Source organism: Haliaeetus albicilla, chromosome 5 (assembly GCF_947461875.1).
Source record: "Haliaeetus albicilla chromosome 5, bHalAlb1.1, whole genome shotgun sequence".
Classification (NCBI taxonomy): Eukaryota; Metazoa; Chordata; class Aves; order Accipitriformes; family Accipitridae; genus Haliaeetus; species Haliaeetus albicilla.
The window spans coordinates 6155458-6176245 of NC_091487.1; the positions used below are offsets into that span (position 1 = coordinate 6155458).

At 35.8% G+C, this 20788-nt stretch overlaps 1 protein-coding gene across 8 annotated transcripts in view; it reads left to right on the forward strand.

Moving 5' to 3' along the window:
- Positions 1-20788, forward strand: part of KIAA0586 (KIAA0586 ortholog) — a 74799-nt gene that overhangs the window by 1380 nt on the left and 52631 nt on the right. For 7 of the 8 annotated variants that reach the window (XM_069783154.1, XM_069783153.1, XM_069783155.1 and 4 more), the window contains exons 3-17: positions 1066-1145; positions 2234-2303; positions 3592-3658; positions 4325-4502; positions 4907-5140; positions 5681-5849; positions 6358-6525; positions 7019-7139; positions 8186-8330; positions 9832-9873; positions 11327-11553; positions 13077-13149; positions 13502-13762; positions 14209-14383; positions 20060-20248. In XM_069783154.1, the coding sequence (XP_069639255.1) occupies positions 1066-1145; positions 2234-2303; positions 3592-3658; positions 4325-4502; positions 4907-5140; positions 5681-5849; positions 6358-6525; positions 7019-7139; positions 8186-8330; positions 9832-9873; positions 11327-11553; positions 13077-13149; positions 13502-13762; positions 14209-14383; positions 20060-20248 (2199 nt within the window). Of the gene's footprint in view, positions 1-1065; positions 1146-2233; positions 2304-2380; positions 3301-3591; positions 3659-4324; positions 4503-4906; positions 5141-5680; positions 5850-6357; positions 6526-7018; positions 7140-8185; positions 8331-9831; positions 9874-11326; positions 11554-13076; positions 13150-13501; positions 13763-14208; positions 14384-20059; positions 20249-20788 lie in introns of those variants that run through there. The other variant, XM_069783158.1, reaches the window with a different exon arrangement.

Consider the following 20788-nt stretch of genomic DNA (forward strand, 5'->3'; position numbering starts at 1 on the left):
TTGGACATTTCAAAGGTAATAAATATTAAATGTTGGAAGTAGGCATTCTGAGAAAGTCAATTCAGCTCTAGTCTTTTTTTAATTTGCAGAGATTTTGCAGGTTTTATGAAACAATATGTGTTTCAGAGCTGGTCAGTTAAACAACTATCAAAAAACTCTTAGGAAAAAAAAACAAGTATCCCTGCTATCTACCATAACTTTAAATTTTACTTGTTAAAATTATTTTTTTTCCCTTGTAGTCTTGGAAAACAAACAAACCAACCAACCCTACCCCTCCTAAACCCCACCTGCTTGACACAAACAACATATGCTGGTCAACTGCCTGTACGAATGCACCGTACCAGCTACTAGGAAGACAGTTAACTCTATCCCAGCTGAAACTAGGACAATCCTTTTCTGTAACTTTTTAAAAAAACTATTTATAGTAGTATTAAGTAAATAATTCTAAGTCTTTTTTTAATGGAATGAAACTGTAGTGATGTACTATGTACTCTTCAAATTCAAAACTGACACAGTCTGTGCCATTTATCTAGTCAGAATATTAATTTTGTTTCTTTGAAATACATATCAATTACAGTCCTTGGAGTTTTGGGAAGGGATTTTAGTCCTTTGGGGTTCAAGGTTCAAACAGCTTCAAAAGATGTTATTTTTTATAGTGTTAGGAAGACATATTTGAATCTGACATAACTGTGTACTTTCCTCAGTGTCCTTCTTCTGTAAGATACATTATCATAGAATTATAATTGTTTCTCTAGACAAGTAACTTTCTATGTTCCTATGATCTTTAGACTTGAATTTGAGCTAGACATTGTGGATTTTGTTAGATGCTCTTCTTTTCAGTGACTTTGTCATACATTGTAAAACAAGTCTATAATCCAGGCTCACAGAATTCATTAACGTTTTTAAGCTTTGTCTTAATGGCTACGGTCATTTGTGTTATGAAAGTCATTATGTTTAGATATTCAAAAATACAGGCAGAAGAAATGTTGAGATTTGACTTAGTCAAGGTATACTGAAAATGCGTAACAAATCATTATGACCACAGTAAAACTGCTTTTATTTTAGGAGTCCCGAGTACTAAAGGACATCCAGAACGTCTGCTTTCAGTAGAAGATTCCGCAGAGCCCATGTTTTTATCACAGATGGTAAGAAAAGTTACTGTTGTTTCCCGCAATTCCAGACTAAGAGGACAGCATTTTTCTCAAGAAGTTGTAGCTTCTGTAAAAGCATAGCAAATCTTTGGCTCAGCTTCTGCACAGTAACTGTGCAGCTGCTTTCCTCTTTGAGTTGCTTCTAATGTGATATTAATGCTGAAGTGTTTGTAGGGGCTTTGTTTACTGTACTGCTACCTGTTGCATAATTAATACCAAAGCTTGTTTTTACATTTTAGTGTAATTCTTCCTTTGAAAAGGCAGTTACACATGGCACAACATTTGTTAAAAAACCTAAAACTTTTTGTATTTTTTTTTCTCTTCATATCATAGATAATGAAATGGACATTAGTTTATATGGAACTCCTTAATACTTACAATTAAATGGCTTTGATTTGTTTGTTGTGCCTTACATAGAGTGAAAACTTGTCTCTAGGGCATCCATATGGTGATAAGGATGCATGAGGGTAAAATTAACCTATGCTGTGAAGGGATTGCAACAATGTCTCTGCATGGCTCAAAGCAGACCTAGTGAGCTGAACAAAAGTCTCAAAAGGATGGTGGAGTACTCCACCATCAAATAAGGTTAAGTAAGAGATTTTTTACTTTCCTAACTTGCCTTTATGACTCCTTTGTAGACTTTGATTATTCATGGATTCCACTTCAGGAAAATACAGCTCTGTCTCTTCAGTTCCACAGTCAGTGTTATGAGTGCTTAATTCTGTGTGTGTGGGTAATCCTGAACTGTTTGAGATTAGCAACTTGTATAAACTTAAACACATGTAGTTTAGCTACTACTTCTTTGGCCATAAAGGAGGAAAGTACACTTAATCAGCACTTAGAATATACTTATAATTTTAATTGTATTTCTAGGGAGTTTGTCCCTAAAATGTCATGTGAGTTCTTGACTACGATCCAGATGATTCTGTGGTAGAGATCTTGACATGTTTTGTTCTGAGACCTTGTGTTAGTGTGTGGAGATGCTTACATTTGTGTATTCAGCAATACCATCTGCTTCTAAGATTTTGGCCACTGATACCGGAGGCTTTGATGTATGCCTTTCTGCTCTCCTTGTTCTGAAGGATTATCCTAGAGAAGCTGCAGCACAAGAAGATTCTTCACTGCTACTGGAAGATAGCAGAAGACCTAAAGGTAAGACACATTGATGTACTGCTACAGCCTCTTTTTAATAAGAAAACTTATTAGTACTTTTTTATAAGAAAACCTTTTAGTTATAGGAAAAGGGAGCTTTAATTTTATCTTGGGTATTTTTCTTCAATATAGAAACTTTTGAGTGAAAATATTCAAAGGTTTCTTTGATACAGAGATGATAATTGTAATTTACATCCTTAAATTTTGCAAATTTTACTTCAGTCTTGCTGGCATTACACTGGCTTATGTAGCTCTTGTGATCAACTGAGAGGCACTTCTACCAGTGCACCAGAATGTTGAGATTCCTTTTGCTAATCAAACTATTCATGTCTGTGAACAGAGAATTTGCCGGGGGGGACCTTGTTTGGATGCATTTTCCTTTTGTGAGTAATTGTACTACAAATGCATATTTTTCTGCAAGTGACCTACACCATAAAAAGTATATTTTTAATCCTTAAGAATCTAAGAAATCACATTGCCAATGCCTTTTCCTTTAACTTCTGAATCTGCCAGTCAGTTTCAATCAGATCTGGGGAGGTGAAGACTTTTTAAAGAAAATACACTTCTGCAGGTTTCTTGGATATCTGTGGCTGTGTAGAGGAAAGAAACACAAATCAATACCCCCATTTAATGCCAAAAATCAATACTTTAGTTTCCTCTTTTGCACTCCCAGAGGCAGCAGCTAGCTGGCTTATCAGTATGTATATACTAGCTGTGTGTAATCATCAGCAGGGAAACACCAGACTTGCCACATCTTGGGTTGTTAGCTCTGCCCAGCAAACAGTGGATGAAGGAGAGCCTCCAATCCTTTTAGCATAATTTAAAGCTATTAAGAAAATGTGTTGTAATTTATGATGACTGTGGGGAAATATTCATATCACAATTCTATTTTATTTTATTAAAGTTTTTTCAAGTTAGAGTTTGCAGGGTTTTATTGAATGGGTTGTCTGAGCTCAAGTTGCCATTTATATGGCATTTTTCCCCAGATTTTATGAAGGTAAGCTATTGTCATTTTCACAGCATACCAAAATAGATTTTATGGATACTGACATTCAATACTGTATAAAATTGGGTTAGATGAAGCCCACTCTTACTCTCATGATTTAAGTCTGCTAGGTAGTGAAGGGAAACAATTTGTTACTGCAATAGATAATGTAGTTTGTGCAGGCAACAGATTCTTTGTAGCAAAATTGTACATGTTGTTGAGGTAACACTTTGTATCTACCTCTAAAAGAGACACTTTGTGTTAGTTAACTCAACAAAGTATATTTTATGACCCTCCCTACAGATGATGTTTTTATTTCTCAATATGCTACTGGCCAGAAAGAGGCTTTGAGAGCAGTATTAAAGCAAAAGTAAGTATCTGTTGTTAGTGTCTCAGCTGTTCTGTTTCTGTACAGATATACTACAATACTACTTCAGTTTCTGCCAAAATGCATAGCTGGTAAGGAAAAAAGTATTCTTTATTGTTCTCTGTTAGTATTCTTTTTCTGTCTTTTCAGTTTATTTCATCATTCGGAGCTCACTGGAGTATTGTGTTTATTTTGCATATTTTTGGTAATGCCTTTAGACTGTTTGGATTAATAATTTCATGACACAAGAGTCAGGCAAGATCTGCTCTGATAGATAATTCATTTTGTGCCAAAAACATGTAAATTTTTAAAGACAGATAAGGACACATGCTGTTTATTCACAGGGTGGAAATCTTGAAGATCAGAAATTTAGTTGGACTTTGCTACTAGCACATTGAACTTCGCAAAGTACAAGCTGTGAACGTATTCTTTGTTGCGGTTGCAGTTATCACGGGGAGATGCCCTTTATATTAGAATCAGTAACAGAATCCTGAGAAATTTCTCGTGTCATGCTAAAAGATGAAAATAAAATTGTTTGTTAGGTGTCAAGAGCTTCAAGGAGAAATGCTTATATAAGTAGTGATATCAGTGCTACTTGTGGGAAATCATTTGCTTGGAGGGGATATGGAGAAAACAATGCTATTTACAAGCACTTGTTTATTTTTATAGAACTCAAAATACTCCTGTACTTAAGGAGGTGAAGGTACAGCTCTTAGGAAATGCCTCCACAGAAAAAAAGGAAGGTGTTGGTCATGACACCAGGTCAGCACACAGGGAAGTTGATTCTGTAACAACCATCGCAGCAGCAACTGCTGCTGCAATTGCTACTACAGCTCCTCTTCTTAAAGTAAGTAGCTTGTGGTAACGTTAATTCTTTGTCCACTTAAAATAGTAGATGTTCTAAGCAAGCCTGAAACTGTTGGTAGCAGAGCAAGAGAGACTGAATGTGTCTGCCTACTGTTAACTGTATGTTAGTAATCTCAGACTTACTGACCAATGTACCGGAGAGAACTAATTTGTATTTGGCTAAATGGGCAAATGGACAGAGACCATTTGATTTATCTTTTAGAAAAATTTCATAGTATTGCTAAACGACTAAACATTAGGGCTAACTAGGATTTTATTTGTGTCTTTTGGGAAGCAAATCATTCCATGATGATGGGAAGGATGTTTTGTTCTCTTCATTTTTTGCACCTCTTTTGCAGTAAGGTTTTTTCCCTTCCTCCCCCTCCCCCCCCCCCCCCCTTGCAGGTTCAAAATGATTTGGAAGCAAAAGTTAACTCAGTTTCAGCATTACTTCATAAACTACAGGAGACAGACAGACAGCTGCAGCGTGTTGCTGAACAGCAAACAAATATGAAGACTCAGCATGAGAAGCCCCACTGTCACGAAAGAGTCAGTGAGCTTGAAAAACAAATGAATGCTTTCATGGTGGAACGGATTCAGCATTTGGAAAAGTTACAAGAGCAACAAATGAATATTCAGGTATCTAAGTAACAATGCAGAAGCTTTAGTTTACTAACTTCTTCTGTATCTCAGTGTTAAAATTATAATAATTTGGTTTATATTTTAGTATTAGAAAGAAAGAAAGAAAGATCCAGTGGCCAGCACATGAGCTTTTTGGGAAAAGTTTTATTTTTGGTTCTGTCCCAGATACCTGCTCCTGTCTACTCCCTAGTTTTTGTGTCTGTGGAAAGTAAATGCAAAAATGGTGAAATGTTCTCATTCCCACTAAGAAATTGTTTAGACCTTTGTTAATTGAAGAAAGTTGCATTTAATAAGTAGCCAGTCAGATTAAAAATGTAAGAATAGTTATAGATTGTTTCTTTGGAGAGTTCTGCATGCTTTTTGAAAGGCAGGATAATGTCCAAGCATGTCTGTGTTCTGAGGTTGTTGTAAATTACTTTTCTCTCATAGCATGTCAAAATCTGATTAATATGATTACATGGCAAGTATTCATGCTTAGAGTTTTACTTGGGGAAACTAATGCATATTTCAGAAATACTTTGTAATTTTGTCTCTTAGTCTCATCTCATTAGCTCTGCAGTCAACACAGGTGGCTCACAACAAATTCACGTGCCTTCCTCCAGTCTCATGACAAAACAATCTGAGAAACCAGAACAGCGATTGCTTACTAATGAAGTATCTTCATGTCAGAGGGGTTTATTTCCTACTGGTGGTCCACTTGACCAAGGTGAAGACAAATTCTTAATATCTTACTTCCACTGTTAGTTTTGCGTTAATTTTGTTTCCATTAATATTGGACTGTACATCCCATCAGTAATGAGTAGTAAACATTTCTTCTGTATAATTGATTTTATTGCCTAATATACTATAAAACGTATACCACTTATTCTGAAAATGTTCCAGTTTAAATTAAAGTGAGAGTTTGGGGTTTACTAACTGCTTAGTCTGTACCAAGAGAGGCCTAGACTTAACCTAAAATAATCTTATTGAGTAATAATCTATGTGGAAGCTTGTAATGAACCAGCTCATTCTATGGCTAGAGGTCTTTTTGATCTCTTTATACTAGCACTTGTAAGTATGAAACTTTCTTCCTGTTTACTTTTTTAACTAGTTCTGTTATGTTCTGAATTTTTGTGAAAAATTCATAATATTGGCATGACTTTTTTTTCTAGATTTTTTTTCCTATGAAGAAAATTGTTAACATTTAAATAATGTTAATTTTTTTTCCCCTGAAGCATATTCAAGCCAATTTCAAAGTTGTGGCATTCACACACAAAAATCTCCTCTAAAGACACCAGTTCCTCGGAGATATGCTCCAGAACCTGTGTCAAAAAATGTGAAAATCTCAAAGAAAGAAAACCCTGTTACAGAAAAGGAAAATATTCCTAAATCCACAAGTGAAGGTATTGTGAGTAAGACAATCCTGCCCTCCACTGGCATGAGTAGTATGGCCTGGGGATTACTTTATGCGGTCCTCACCTATTCTGAGCTGTCAGGTTGCTGGCACCTAAATGCATATATTCAGAATATTTGAAAGTACATTTGGAACAGTACTGATCTAACCTACAGCATCTTGACATGATTGCTCACTGAAATGTTTTCTCAGATGAAAAAATTGAGAGACCTGTGACATGATGGACAGAATGTTTCTCTGTGACTTAGTTAATTGCCGTCACAGTTTCATTCATCTGTTTTCTGACTTTGCTAATGTAAAGCAGTCATCGTAAGATATATTAGTGTGGGTGGTATTATGTGACTTGTCTTATCTGAACTAAATCTATATTTTAAACTCTAAGAATTATTTTTACTATCCTTGGAGAGTATTATATAATGGTGAAATATCTGGAAAGGAAACGACAGAAATATATTTAACAAACTTTCTTTTTTCTGCCTTAGGTGAAGGGAGACTTCTTGAGCACATTCTGAATTCTCAAGAAATGCCACTGAGGCAAATTGAGTCTTCCAAGAAGGCAGCATTAAACAGTAATAAAATGAGCTGGCATTCTGAGAGAGACAGGTAAATAGACATAACAATCCAAATTGAGGAAGATTTTTTTTGTTTGTTTTAATGAAATTGAGAAAGGTGTATTAGATATCGATGGTGTAATAGAGTCACTGGCGTGGTCCTTGAGTCTGACAAAGCTGTGCTTGAAGTAAAACCCTGGAGCACTGGTATTCTATGCTACTTGCGCATTTCTGTGGTACTGAAGGTAGATAAAAGCTCATTGCTAAGGATAGTTTGTAACACCTTTCTCAGAGGTCAGGGGGTGCCACCTGAAGTGTTTTGCTGTCTTCAGAATATATTTCTTCTATTGCAGCAGCTTGTGGAGTAGTGTCAGGAAGTCAACTATACAGGCATTGTGTTAAATTGGAATTGCCCTTGTCAGTGACACTCCAAGCTGCCTGCTCATGGGAGCTGTATGACAACACTTTGTTGGGAAGGAGCAGCATCTGCCTAACAATTTCTAAGCTTTAGAGTGGGTGAGGATGTGTCTTACCTTTAGGTCTTCTGCTGTCTTCCAGTAGCAGTGAAGGATCTTCTTGTGCTGCACCTTCTCTAGGATAATCCTTCAGAACAAGAAGAGTAGAAAGGCATACATCAAAGCCTCTGGTATCAGTGGCCAAAATCTTAGAAGCAGATGGTATTGCTGAATACAATAGCCATCCAGTCTGAAACATATTTTCCCCAGGCAATAATTTGATGTCATAATTTCACTAATACAATGAGAAACAGCTACATATATAGTCTTATTTCTGATAGTATGGACAAAAATATTAATTGCTTCAAATGGAAAGCTATACAAAGTTTAAATGTTGCTCTGTTAAATCTGAATTTTAGATGTAGTTTCAATCTTTAAAATACAAGGATACAGCTCGTGTTAAGTGGTAAACAGAGATAGCCCAATAACCTGTCTGTAACCTCAGGTGAAAAAGCAAATTCCATTTTATATAAAGGTTTGGTATTCTTGCACTTTAAATTCATGCTCAGTTTCAAAGTTGGCTACTTTGTTGGGCCACATGAGGAGCCATGAGACTTTTAATCAAGAGCGTTTCTCCCACCAGGAATACTGCTTTGCGTACAGACTCATTCCCCACTTTTGAAAGCTCCTTCCAAAATTGCAATTCAATTGAGAAAACGGTGAAAAAAGCAGATGATTTACTTCAGGATCTTGGCCGGTTGAGGAAAGAAATGCATGACATGCTACAGGTAAAGCCCATGTTATGTCAAAATGGCCAAGAGTTTGAATAAGGTGAATAAAAAATGTGGAAAAAACCTTAGAGGTCTGGTATCAGTAAAAATGTTGTTCTTGCTTCTGCCTCTGTAAAAAGGCTGACATTTGTTCACACAACTTGAAATACTGCAGTCTTTGTATGTGGAAGGGCTTTGAATCTGAGTAATGTCTTAATAAGTATGCAGTGGACTAGACTGTAAAGGTTCTTACCGCTGTTCTACCAAACATAAAAAAAAAAAAAGTGTTCTATTTATTTGTTTGTTTTAAGGTTTCAGATATTTTCAGTGCCTGTTTTGTGCTTGCTCTCTTCCTGTGATACTAGAGCTACAGAGCTGATGTTAACATTCCCATTTGGGAAAGAACAATATTCTAGTTATCTGCAGTCAACTTTAGGGATGACTTAAGCTACTTCCTTTCTCATTTTGCCATTTATTTTGGTAAAGAGCGCTGTTTCTGAAGAATTACCTGGTATATATCGTTGTATTGTTTCTCATGTTAATGATTCTGTACTTTTGGTGCTAGAATGGTTCTGTGCTGGCAACATGTAACTTGCATCAGGCTTTTGAAAATAGAGGCTTTTATCTGTTCGTTAACCTGGTTCCATTTGGAAGTGAGATATACCTGATCATTTAGCCTGTCTGCTGTTGTCCTCTCTGTTCTTGTAAATGTAAGTGTTGGGAAAGAAGAAAGACTTTGAATATCCACAGGTTTGTGAATGGGCTTGGAACATGATAGCTTTGATTCTATTGGTTTGTTTCTGTGGTTGAAGGTTTCAGCTTGCATATTTCCCTAAAAATACTGTGTATTACATGCCAGTTATTTGTTGCTCTATCTTTGGAAAACGTAACTTCATCTGTCATATCTTATAGTATAGCTGATGCATTGTTTCACAGATTTTGTAACATATTAGTGGATTGTGTTTAACTGTTTGTACCAGTAAGAGAACAGATACCCCGTGCCCCATTTACGTTGCAAATATTTGCTTGCCGCTATTGGTAAAACCTTAATCGAGTAACATACCTTAGCATAGGCAACAGACCAGGACAAGATGAGAGAAGGAATGACAGGTGGGAAAGACACAGTCGACACAAATGGTTTCAAATTTCTTTTTCTTTCTTATGAAAAAGGTCAATAGGAAGGCAGAGATGATGACTTCAGCAAATGTGGAATTGAGTCAGTTAGGTACTTAGCTATTGACTTCTCATTATTGAGGGATTTGTAGAGTGAGAAAAGAAATGCTTGGGATAAATGACCACTAGCTTTGTCATACAAGCAAATGAAAGGCCTGAATTAACTGAGATAGGTTGTGATGGAACAGAAGGTGGTGCTCTAATCCAAAAGAAGTGTGCAGTAAGATTTAGTAGTTCACAAGGAATTCATTGTGCCCACTTAAATTGATGAAATACCTCCTCTAGATTTTATCTTGACAAATCTGTCTTTAGATAAGTTTCAACAGCTTTTCTTCTGTCTTTTTAGGAAGCAAATTCATGGAAATCAGACATGAATGATCTTATTAAGGTATACCATGAATTTTTATGTTTCGGGTTTTTTAAGTACTGTAATACTGAAACAGTTTTGAATATGCCTGCAGTGAGATAATACTACAGTAACTATTGCATACCTGTATTTTTTTTTAAAGGTTGCTATTACGTACAGATTACATTACTCAAAGTAAGATTTAACTTGTTCTTTGACTTGTCTTATTCAATCTTAGTGAACTACCTTGAGAGAATAATACAAATGTCAGGCAGAAAGCTGTCATCTCAAATGAACATAGTGTGCACTGCTAATATAATAACCATTGCATGATCTGGGTCTAACTGGCAAGTCTACATCATTTTATGATTGAACATATATCTGTGTTTCTTACATTTTCTCACAAATTTCACCAGTCTTATTGAGCTAGTATTTGTCAAAAAGTTTAATTTAAAAATGAAAACCTATATAAAATTGGTAAATAATTTGGTATGTTGTCCTTATGTCACCAGGCAAAATCAAGGTCATGGGATCAGTGCGTTGATTTCTATTTTATGTCCATTGTGCTTTGGTAGTACACCTGTTAGAACATAAACTTTTGTTTAATTCTGATTTGATAAAAGAGTATCCTTAAAGCCAAAACTGATTAGTGATCTCTGAGATTTTTTTCTGTTCATTCAGTTGATGCTTTCAGAGTCTACTCAAGTTTGGGTATTTTGGTTTTGTTTTGCTTTTTTTTTTTCCTTTATGTACATTTATCACTTTTAAAAATTATTTTTTGTTTCCTTTCTGGAAAATGAAGCACTCTACTGGGGGACCTCTGGGTTTCATCAGGAGTGTGAGAATTAATGTCAGAACTATAGCTGTATGGCTCCTTGTTTCCCGTGTACTTCTGTCCCTTTGTATTTAACAGCTAATACATGCTTGATTTTTATCTCTGTAAAAGGGTTCTGTAAAGTAAAACGCTAATAGTTGCTCCATTGTTTCTTCTGAAAACTGAAAATCAGCAAAAAGGCGAGAGGATCATGGTGCTGTTGAGGGGTTTATTTTGTTGCTGTTAAAACTTAAGTATATTGCTTGGTGTTTCTTGGGGTAGATTAATGCCAAATGAGTGCATCTATTTAGAGGACTTTGTTTTTATTAGTCTTTTAATTATACTTAAATACTGTTACATGGAGAAATTTGCATGTGATACATGAAGTATCTCATTGGCATCTTTTCACATGTTTATTAGCTTCATCAGCATTGCTTCTCGTACGTTACATCATTTTGCATTTGAGAGCTTTTGGATGTCTTTCTATTTGCTTGACTCTTAAATATATTTGCAACATACTGAATGTTCTTGAGTAATTGAAGTTGATGATAGTACACGTGGATGGTATTTCTTATGATGGGCATTGATGTGATAATAGATTTAATAGGAGTTCTGATCGGTGTGTAGAAAATTGAAATTACAATCTCTGATTAAAAGCTAGAGGTTCTGTTTCAATTTTAGTCAAAAAAGCCTACTGTTGTGTCTGATCTTCCTGAACATCATCTGCTCAATAAACCATCCATCCTTCAAAATGTTAAAGTGCCAAAATCTATACTGAGGGATGCTGAAAGGATTTTGAGAGGAGTTCAAAACAATAAAAAAGTTCTTGAAGAAAATTTGGAAGCTGTTATTCGCGCAAAAGATGGAGATGCCATGTATACTTTCATTAACGCCTTGACTACGAACAGGTTAGACCCTATGATTCAATGCTTTGTGTCACTTTTCATGGTATGTGCTCACCTTTTATCACCTCCCAATTTTTTTTAATTCCGTGCATGGAACATCTAGTGCACTTCCCTGCAAAAAGTATTTATTCACTCTTCGTAGCAATCATTAGATAATTCTCTTGAACTTCAAATGGTTTTTGACCCTCCTGATGTGAACTGAATGTTTTGATAGGTACCTGTTATTTCTTGGTAAATCTGAGTTCTGAGACTGTCATCTGGACAAACTGCTCTGCTGTCATGATAAGGGGGCATTTAGCTTTTTGTAGACAAACTTGCATTAATGGGAAAATTAAAGAGTAATTTCATCATTCAGAACAGAAGAGGCTTCATAAGCCTGTGAATGTTACAGCGTTAGTCATCCTACAGCAGATCTTTGGCTTTTGAACTTTTGCTTCATTAGTGTCGTGGTTTAACCCCAGCCAGCAACTAAGCACCACGCAGCCGCTCACTCACTCCCCCACATCCAGTGGGATGGGGGAGAAAATCGGGAAAAAGAAGTAAAACTCCTGGGTTGAGATAAGAACGGTTTAATAGAACAGAAAAGAAGAAACTAATAATGATAATGATAACACTAATAAAATGACAACAGTAGTAATAAAAGGATTGGAATGTACAAATGATGCGCAGGGCAATTGCTCACCACCCGCCGACCGACACCCAGCCAGTCCCCGAGCGGCGATTCCCCACCCCCACTTCCCAGTTCCTAAACTAGATGGGACGTCCCATGGTATGGAATACAGCATTGGCCAGTTTGGGTCAGGTGCCCTGGTTGTGTCCTGTGCCAACTTCTTGTGCCCTGGCTGGGCATGAGAAGCTGAAAAATCCTTGACTCTAGTCTAAACACTACTGAGCAACAACTGAAAACATCAGTGTTATCAACATTCTTCGCATACTGAACTCAAAACACAGCACTGTACCAGCTACTAGGAAGACAGTTAACTCTATCCCAGCTGAAACCAGGACAATTAGTTATGTTAAATACTACTGCCTGAATCACAATGAACATTTTCCTATTAAAAGATAATTTAATCTTGCGTTTTCCTGAGGAAGGTAACTATAGTCTTCATGTAAACATTTTTGTCAGGCGTAATATCTGCTATCATCATCTTTTAGAGGAAGTAGTAATTTTTGTCATCTGCTTTTTGTCTTTTGAGTTGGAATATTTTTGTTGCCATGTTTTTTCAGTTTTTGATCAAAATAGGAACTGACACATGGCTGCCACTTACTCGTAGATGTTTGTAATAATGTTAGTACATACCATCGAGGGGTGGGGTTTGCAGGTGGCATTATGTAAGAACAGATTTAGGTTTGGGAAACTCAGATAGGCTATGCTTGGTGCCTTTTGGAGACTGTAGGGTACATAATCTTACCGCCTGTGTTCTGGGTTTCTCTTTTTATAGTGTTTATAGGTCACTACTTTCCCAGGAACAAATCTGTGCAATTTAAGACGCACTGACGTAAAATAGTTCTTTCTTCTATTTCAGAGATGTATTGGAAGAGATTCGTATCAGAAAGACTGTGGATGAGTGGATCAAGGCAATCAGTTTGGAAATCCAGGTATGGCTGGAAAAAATGTGTTCGGGTTTTTGCATTAGATTTTTCCACCTTGCATTGTTCTTTCATGTCAATAGTTAAACATGATTCATTCACAACCTGAAAACATGAGAAAACTGCTTATTATTACTAGCATGTAGTATGCTATAATAAAATATTTACCTTTATTTTAAAACTTCGATAAAATATTTACCTTTATTTTAAATCTTCAATTGCTTAATGAAAATCACTGCTCACAGTTGCTGGCTAACATGAAAAACAGGCCATTTCTCAGAACTTCAAAGTTATCCACAGACTCCTCTGATAGCCTTGAAGATAACAATCTCTTTTTATTACATTTATATTTTATCTTTAGGCTGAAATGGCAAGAAATGATTCAGAACAAGTGAAATATGATCAAAAGGTCCCATGGATCAAGAGAGCCCAAAACATCAAGGGTATGAAGACCAATAAAGAAATTAAAGCAAAAAATCAAAAAATCCAAGGATGCTTGACAAAGAAACCTTTGTCTGCAGCTAAGCCATTGCAGAAGCAAGCAGAAGATAACACAAGCAAACAGAGGTTTAGAACTTACTTTTCTTCTGAAAGTTTGCAGAGGAAAGAAAAAAGGGCAGACGTGAGTTCCCAAGTAGTTGATTTTTTTTTTTTTTTGTAATGACTGCTATGCTTTAGATTTGCAGTATTAGCATGAAAAATTGTTTGTATGTGTAACTGTAATAATTTTAAGTGAAAGTGATAGCCCTGTCCTGTGGATTTCTGTCCTTCTGTCCTTTCTGTCCTTTCATGTGCTGTGGAAGCCGAAGCTTCTACATAACAATGTAGAATTCATTGTTGTGTTACAAATGTGTTTTACCCAGTATCTGCTATTTTATTCAGCTGCTAGTAAGTTTCTTGTATGTGTTCTGTATGCGTAATGTGTTTTCACGTGTGCTTGCAATTCATACTGTTTGTTGCAGAACTTCTTACTTTTTTTCCTTTAGACTTTTGCAACAATACTGATGTGTTCAAATTTTCATACATGAAGAAATGTAAACTACCTGTTTTTTTGTGTGTGTGTGTCAGGGTCCTGTGAATGGAAATGCAATGCTACAAAACGAAGACTATCTGTCTCAAGTTTATGGTAAACCAATTTACCAGGGCCATCGTAGCACGCTTAAAAAAGCACCATATTTGAGATTCAACTCTCCCTCTCCCAGATCTAAACTTCAAAGACCCAAGGTGATAGAGTGTGTTAGAGGTATGTAATTCTTTGATGTGAACAAGGTGTTCCTTCCCAGTTTTTCTATTCGGAATTCCTTGTATAAATGAAACTATTTAATTGTTGCTCACCTGCTCTTCAATTTAAAGCTTTAGCAACTGCAGTACACTTCCTAGAGAGGTGGTCGATGCCCTATGCTTGCCAGTGTTTAAAAGGCATTTGGAAAATGCCCTTAATACCCATCTTTGACTTTTGGTCAACCCTGAAGTGGTCAAGCAGTTAGACTAGATAATCATTGTAGGTCCTTTCCAACTGAAATATTCTATTGTAAAAGATGCTCTTTTCAAAACTAAAAACTACCAGCAGGTTTTCAGATTTGCTTAGTGTGTATCTCGCATGTTTTAGATTGTCAAATTAATACTTCTTTTTAAATTTAATAAACATATTAATATATATTTATTGTTGCCCAAGTCTTAAAGAGCTGAATTGCTAGAAGTAATGACATAAGCACCTGAAAGCTGAGTGTGCTGAAAAACTAACTCTGCTTTTGCGAAAGGTTACTGAGGAATGTATTCTTCATGTCAGGTTGTATTGGGTCTGGCTGAGATCCAGTTATGTCATCTAATGATTGATTCATTCGGAGTTAAGAAATCTACTGAGATTTGAAAAAATAAAGCCTGATATTCCATTTCCCACTTCTAATATATTAACTGAAATATGAAAATTTGAATTTATGGCTGTGAAGATGACATCTGTTAACGTGAAAATATTGAAGGACATGTTAATGAGAAGCATTGTTTAAGTTGACTAGATGCAGGTAACTTTTGTTAGTCAAGTCAGGGTTAAAAGTGGAGTATAACTCTCTTTTGTACTAGCTTGTTAAGGTTATTTAATTGATTGGTAAAGGTTATTAGTTGATTAATAATGAACTCCATTCATTAGTTTTGTAGGCAGTGTTAGGATCAGAAGATTCTAATTTTCAAACCTATTAAAAATGTGTAAAAATAATAAAAAAGTCAAACTATATGATATCTGACATAGGTAAGTGTAGATAAACTTTATCTTGAGTTAGTAGAAAGTAATTTTTTAATTGGATCTGTTTTATTTCCTTTTATTTTCTTTTCAAAACTTAACTGATTCTTAATACAGAAACTAACAATATTTAACTGATAATGTCAGAAAAAACTATGTGTATCATCATGTCACTGCAGGAGAGAGTGAGCAAATTACACGATAAAAGATAATGGTGGAGAGAAAGAGTGTGTTAAGTGTAAGAGGCAGTTAAAGTGATAGAGGGCACAATCAAGTTAATAGGATGAGGATCAATGGAAAAACGTTGGTTGGCTTCCCTCTACGCTTCTTGCACTTATGCTATTGTTACCCATGCAGGGAAAATATACTTGATGCAATCTTAACTGTCATGTTTAAAAAATGCTGTCTGAGTTTTTAATATAACTGCCAAAATACTATATCTGTATGAAATATAAGAGATTAACATGAGAAGGCAGTCACTTGATGAGATCATGTTTTTAGGCCATTAAAATGTATAGTATAAAACATATACATCTCTTTGAAGACAAGCACTGCTGGTTTGGGTGGTTTGGGTTTTTTTTGCATTATGACAAACATCCACAGCAGCAAGTCCTCAAAACAGTACAAGAATCTATTGTTAAGCTTACTTAGTGTAGTCTTCATGCGATTTCCTGGCACTTTTCTTACCTGTGCTGTGAAGCCCAGTTGAGATCTGTGAAGAAAGAGTGTTACTGGTAGAAAGTATTTGCAATTCTCATAACCCTCCTGGAAAATGTGGGTTATAGTCCTGGCAAAAATCTAGAAGACTTTTCAAAACCTACAGTATTTTTTAAAAGGTGAGAATTCGGTATATGAAAAGTGCTAGTCTTGTTGCTTATATATTTTATCTGACCTGTCTTGAAACACTTCTTCTTTTGTGAAGAATGCTGGCATACTCATTTGAAGGACCAGCATGATGTATCACTCTTTTTGACTACTGGCTATGCTGCACACCTGTAATTTAGTTTATTCTGTACAGATTTTTTTTTAATAAAATGTGTGCTAGTAAGCACTTAGTGTAGCAATAACAATGATACAGTGACTGTTAAGATTTGGATTAAGAACAGGCACTTCCTTAAAAATATTTCATCAGCAGTTCTGCCTTTGTTGAGTCCTAAATGACATTTTTCTTCTGTATTTATTGTGCTCTTGTCCTTTATAGAAGGTCACAACCTTTCCAGGGAGGCCAATTTCATCATTCTGGAAACAATATCTTGTAAAGAGGCAGAAAAAGTATCCTCCTCCCTCCCAATTGATTATAATAAATAGGTCATTTGATCTCCTGATAATACCAGTTTTCTACCAGTAACTTGTTTAATTCAGTAGTGTCAGTGAAATGTAAAGGTACAGGTTGCGTGCAGTTGTAATAAGCTGCTCCTGTGCTTTAGGTTGTTTCTGCTGGAGGCAAATAGAAATGAATGAGAAAACTGTGTACTGGATCCATGCTGCATTCAATCTTCCAGAAATCCTGTGTGTGACAAATACAGTTTAAAACCTATTTGCCTGAAAATGGAATGAACTCTGGATAGCCTTTACCCAAAGTGATTCTCTTCCAAGTCATTAAGTCATACTACAGCAGTACAGCAACATGTGCGTTTGCAATAATAAAGCTGCCTTAAAATTCGTTTCTCTATTTCACAGCAGACTGCATTTACAAAAAGTTATGGTTTTGTCTCTATCATGACAGTAAATAAAATAAGACACCCACTTCTATTCTTATCTAAGGGAAGAAAGGAAGAATACAGAATTTTTTGCATGTCACTTAAAAGAATAGCACTCCAATGAATATGTGTCCTATTTCCCAAGTTTTCTGATTTTAATGGCTTTAGACTGAGGTCAGCCTTTGTTTGATACTGGCATTACTTGTCTTTGACTCTTCTTACAAGACAGTTGGTCAAGCTGCTTAATTTTTGTGCTTTCCTGCATCTTGCTAATAAAATGGAAAAGTAATACTTCTGTGTTTCACAAGCATTTAATCTTTTCATGAAGACAAAATAGTTAAATGTTTTTAAGGGCTGCTATTCTGAAAGAAGCTGTTATGGCAGGAAAGTATAAATAATAAAATTAGAAACAGATCTGTACTCCTCTATAGTAGGAGTGTAAATAAAATGAAACAAAGTTGAATGAGCACCTTAAAGCACCAGGTTCTTAAAAAAAAAAAAGAAAGAAAGAAAGAAATCTTGCTTGCATTAGGCATGCTTAGTTCTTTCCTTCATGGATCTGCACCCACAGATTCCTTTCCTGGCCTTGATGTACCAGGTGATAAAGGCTTAAAAATTATTGGAAGTTGTTGGCCTTGGGTTTGATTGGCTGGAAAATCCAGACTTATTAAATGACTCTATTTTGTTAAAGCAGTCCACTGAGCTTGTTTTAAATTAGTGTTAGAATGAGGATGTTTATTTAAGTCTGAAATGGCCATCTGGAGAGTCTCTTTTCAGTCATTTTATAACCCTCTCAACCATTTTCTTTGCAAATAAACTGTAGTGACTAATGCTTGGTTTCTTATGGGAAGTTAGGAAAAAAATCCATGTAACACTTTTATGAGTAAGAGAACATTTCTTAAAAAAAGTTGGAGTTGTTTTCCTGCATAATTTGAACTGATAAAATATATGTAAAACACTAGGTTTTTAAAGCTAAGTTTAATTAAATGTCTAGTTTCTGCCCAGTGCAAATAATCTTTTCAGGGGGAAATGAAAAGTTGAAAGCAATTAAAATGAGGTGCTGTGTGTATACAGTACTTAATCATTCTTACTGTGAGAACCTTGTTTTTACAAGTTGGCGGTATTACAGATATGTTGCCAATTTCTGTTTTTACTCAAAAGTTCAAGGCCGGGGGGGGGGGGAGGCTGTTAGATCATGTGGTATGACCTCTTCTAAATCACAAGCCACTGAACTATATCTATTTATGTTACTGAGTCCAGTAATTTGTTTTTGACTAAAGAACAGTTTTTCTAGCTAACCTATGCTTTGCAGAAAGGCACATGCTCACCACATAAAGACATCAGAAATTCTGCCCTTAATTACTTCTTCCCATGGCTAGATACCTTATGGTTCAAAAGTAAATGGGGCACTTCAAATTTAATATCTGATTTATAGTGGTAAATGTAGTGATACGTATCTGATATATAGAGATTTTGGCTTCAGTTTCCAGGCGATTTTCCTTACAAAATGGAAAAGGCCTTTTATACGTCCAATCTGTTTTAATATTTACAGAGATAGAGAATTAGTGCTGAATGCAGTATTATCATATATGGAAATCTTATTCTTCTCCACTTCACTGACATCCTGTTGAGACATCTGAGGATTACATTCATCCCATTGACCACAGCATTGTATTGTGATTTCTCATTGCATTGCTTATCCAACATGACCTTAAAGCCTTTTTCAGAGACACTTCTTTCTGACCTGTATTTTCTCATTGAAGAGTTATGACTTGCTGTTCTTGTTTCTAGGTTTATAACCCATAATTTGTGTGTACAAAAATACCACTTCTTGAGTGAATTGCCTTACTTGCTGTCTGCATTTGTTAAAAGTCACATTATCAGTCTTGATTATCCTAAATTTTATAATCATTGACTTTTATTCTTCAATTAATTAGGAAGCTATTAGATGTGAACAGAGCTAAAAAGTGCTTGTTGTCATGTGTTAACTGGCCATTAATACAGGAATAGTGACGATTAGAAACAACAGAGGAGTAAGATGACATTTTTCAGCTGTAGTGAAGATAAGAAGTTGGTTACCAATGTGATTCTTTCCAGGTTCATTTTCCTAATGCCTCCAAATAGTAGTAGAAGCACTTCTGTTTGATTCATGATTGTTGACTCTTTTTGGGGGGGAATTTTCAGGCAGTTTTTATCCATTTAGATTAAATTAATAATATCCATTGTTTGCAAAGAATGTAGGTTGAGTAAGACCTTGCATGACTGTATAGTGAGAAATGTAACATAGCAATAAGTGTTCTCCTCTGCTATATGCTTAGGCATTGCTACATACAAATTACTTCTGGGTGGCTATTTAACAATATGTTTTCAAGATTGGACCAAAAAATCAGTGCTCCCTCAATGTTGCAAGTCAAGACTTACGGGTATTAGTTATGGCTTTGTTTTCCAGTAGCAGTGAGTTGTTAAACCAGGAATTTGTAGATTATACCTGTTCCTCTGAGTACCTGTCAATCTTGTGGCTGGAGACAAACTCCATGTTTATAAAATTGAGGCAGTCAATCAGATGAACAACAGATGACAGCTTGGCTGTATTCTATATTCTGTCTATTTTTTTATGCCAGGCTTGCATGCTCTTCTAATGCTGCATTTCAAGCCTAAATCATAGGCTTCTTCTTAGCTGCTAAATCACATGTTTCATTGCAACCTACTACCGTCCTTGTGTCCTTTTCTTCACGTTTATGTGCCTTTATTTGCTAGAATCAGATACTCAAAAAATGTAATTTTAACTCCTTCATTGCTGTCAATACTGAGACAGCTAACTTAGCACTTTTAGATTCTACCCTTCCTGTCTCCCTCCCTCATTCCTTCCATCCCACAGCAAAAATTTGTAATTGTTTCAGAAGGGCTTAAATTAGTAGAGTGTGTGATGTTACTGGGTCTGTACATGTGTTGATGACACACAGTTTATCTGCTCTTGTTTCAGGTACAAAGGTAAAGTCAGCAGGAACACAGACTTGTTCTCACACGCAGAAGGTAGTAACCAGCCCTAGGAAACAGCATCGTTTATATGCACTTGCCCAAGAAAATCAGTATCTTTTTAGTCCAAGTCGAGATGTGCCTGCTGTCTGCGGTCCACTTGAAGGTCACCTAATTCCTATGGCTATTCCACTAGGTAGGAGCAAATAACCTGTAGAAGGATGTATGAAGTTTACTTACTGCTACTTCATGGAAATACAACTTACATCTTCTTAAGTCAGTGATTTGCCCTGGCCTTTGAGATTTGCCCTTCTTGTGGGAAATCTACATGGGGAAACATGGTTCTCCTCATTCTTCATACTGCATGTCTGGTGACACCCTGACAGAGCTGTTATTTGCTTAGCTATACATACCTTCTTTAATACACTTTACATTTATAGGGTTCTTGTTCTGGCTTTAAGTTTAGTATCCATGTAAGCAGGCCCTTGGATTCAACATTTACAATGACTTCAGCCCAATGATTTCAGTAGGATTGTGCCAAACCCACTAAATTCATTGTCATGGCTTCTGTATTTTTGGACCTTCAGTAGAATTTTTACATAGGCCTTGTTTTGGGAAGGCTTAGTATTATACTGGCATTTAAAGAAGATAATTATTTAAGAAAAAGGGTGTCTCAAACAAAAATTTGTGGGATGCTATACTAAATGTAATAGTATTTTGAATATGATTCAGAAAA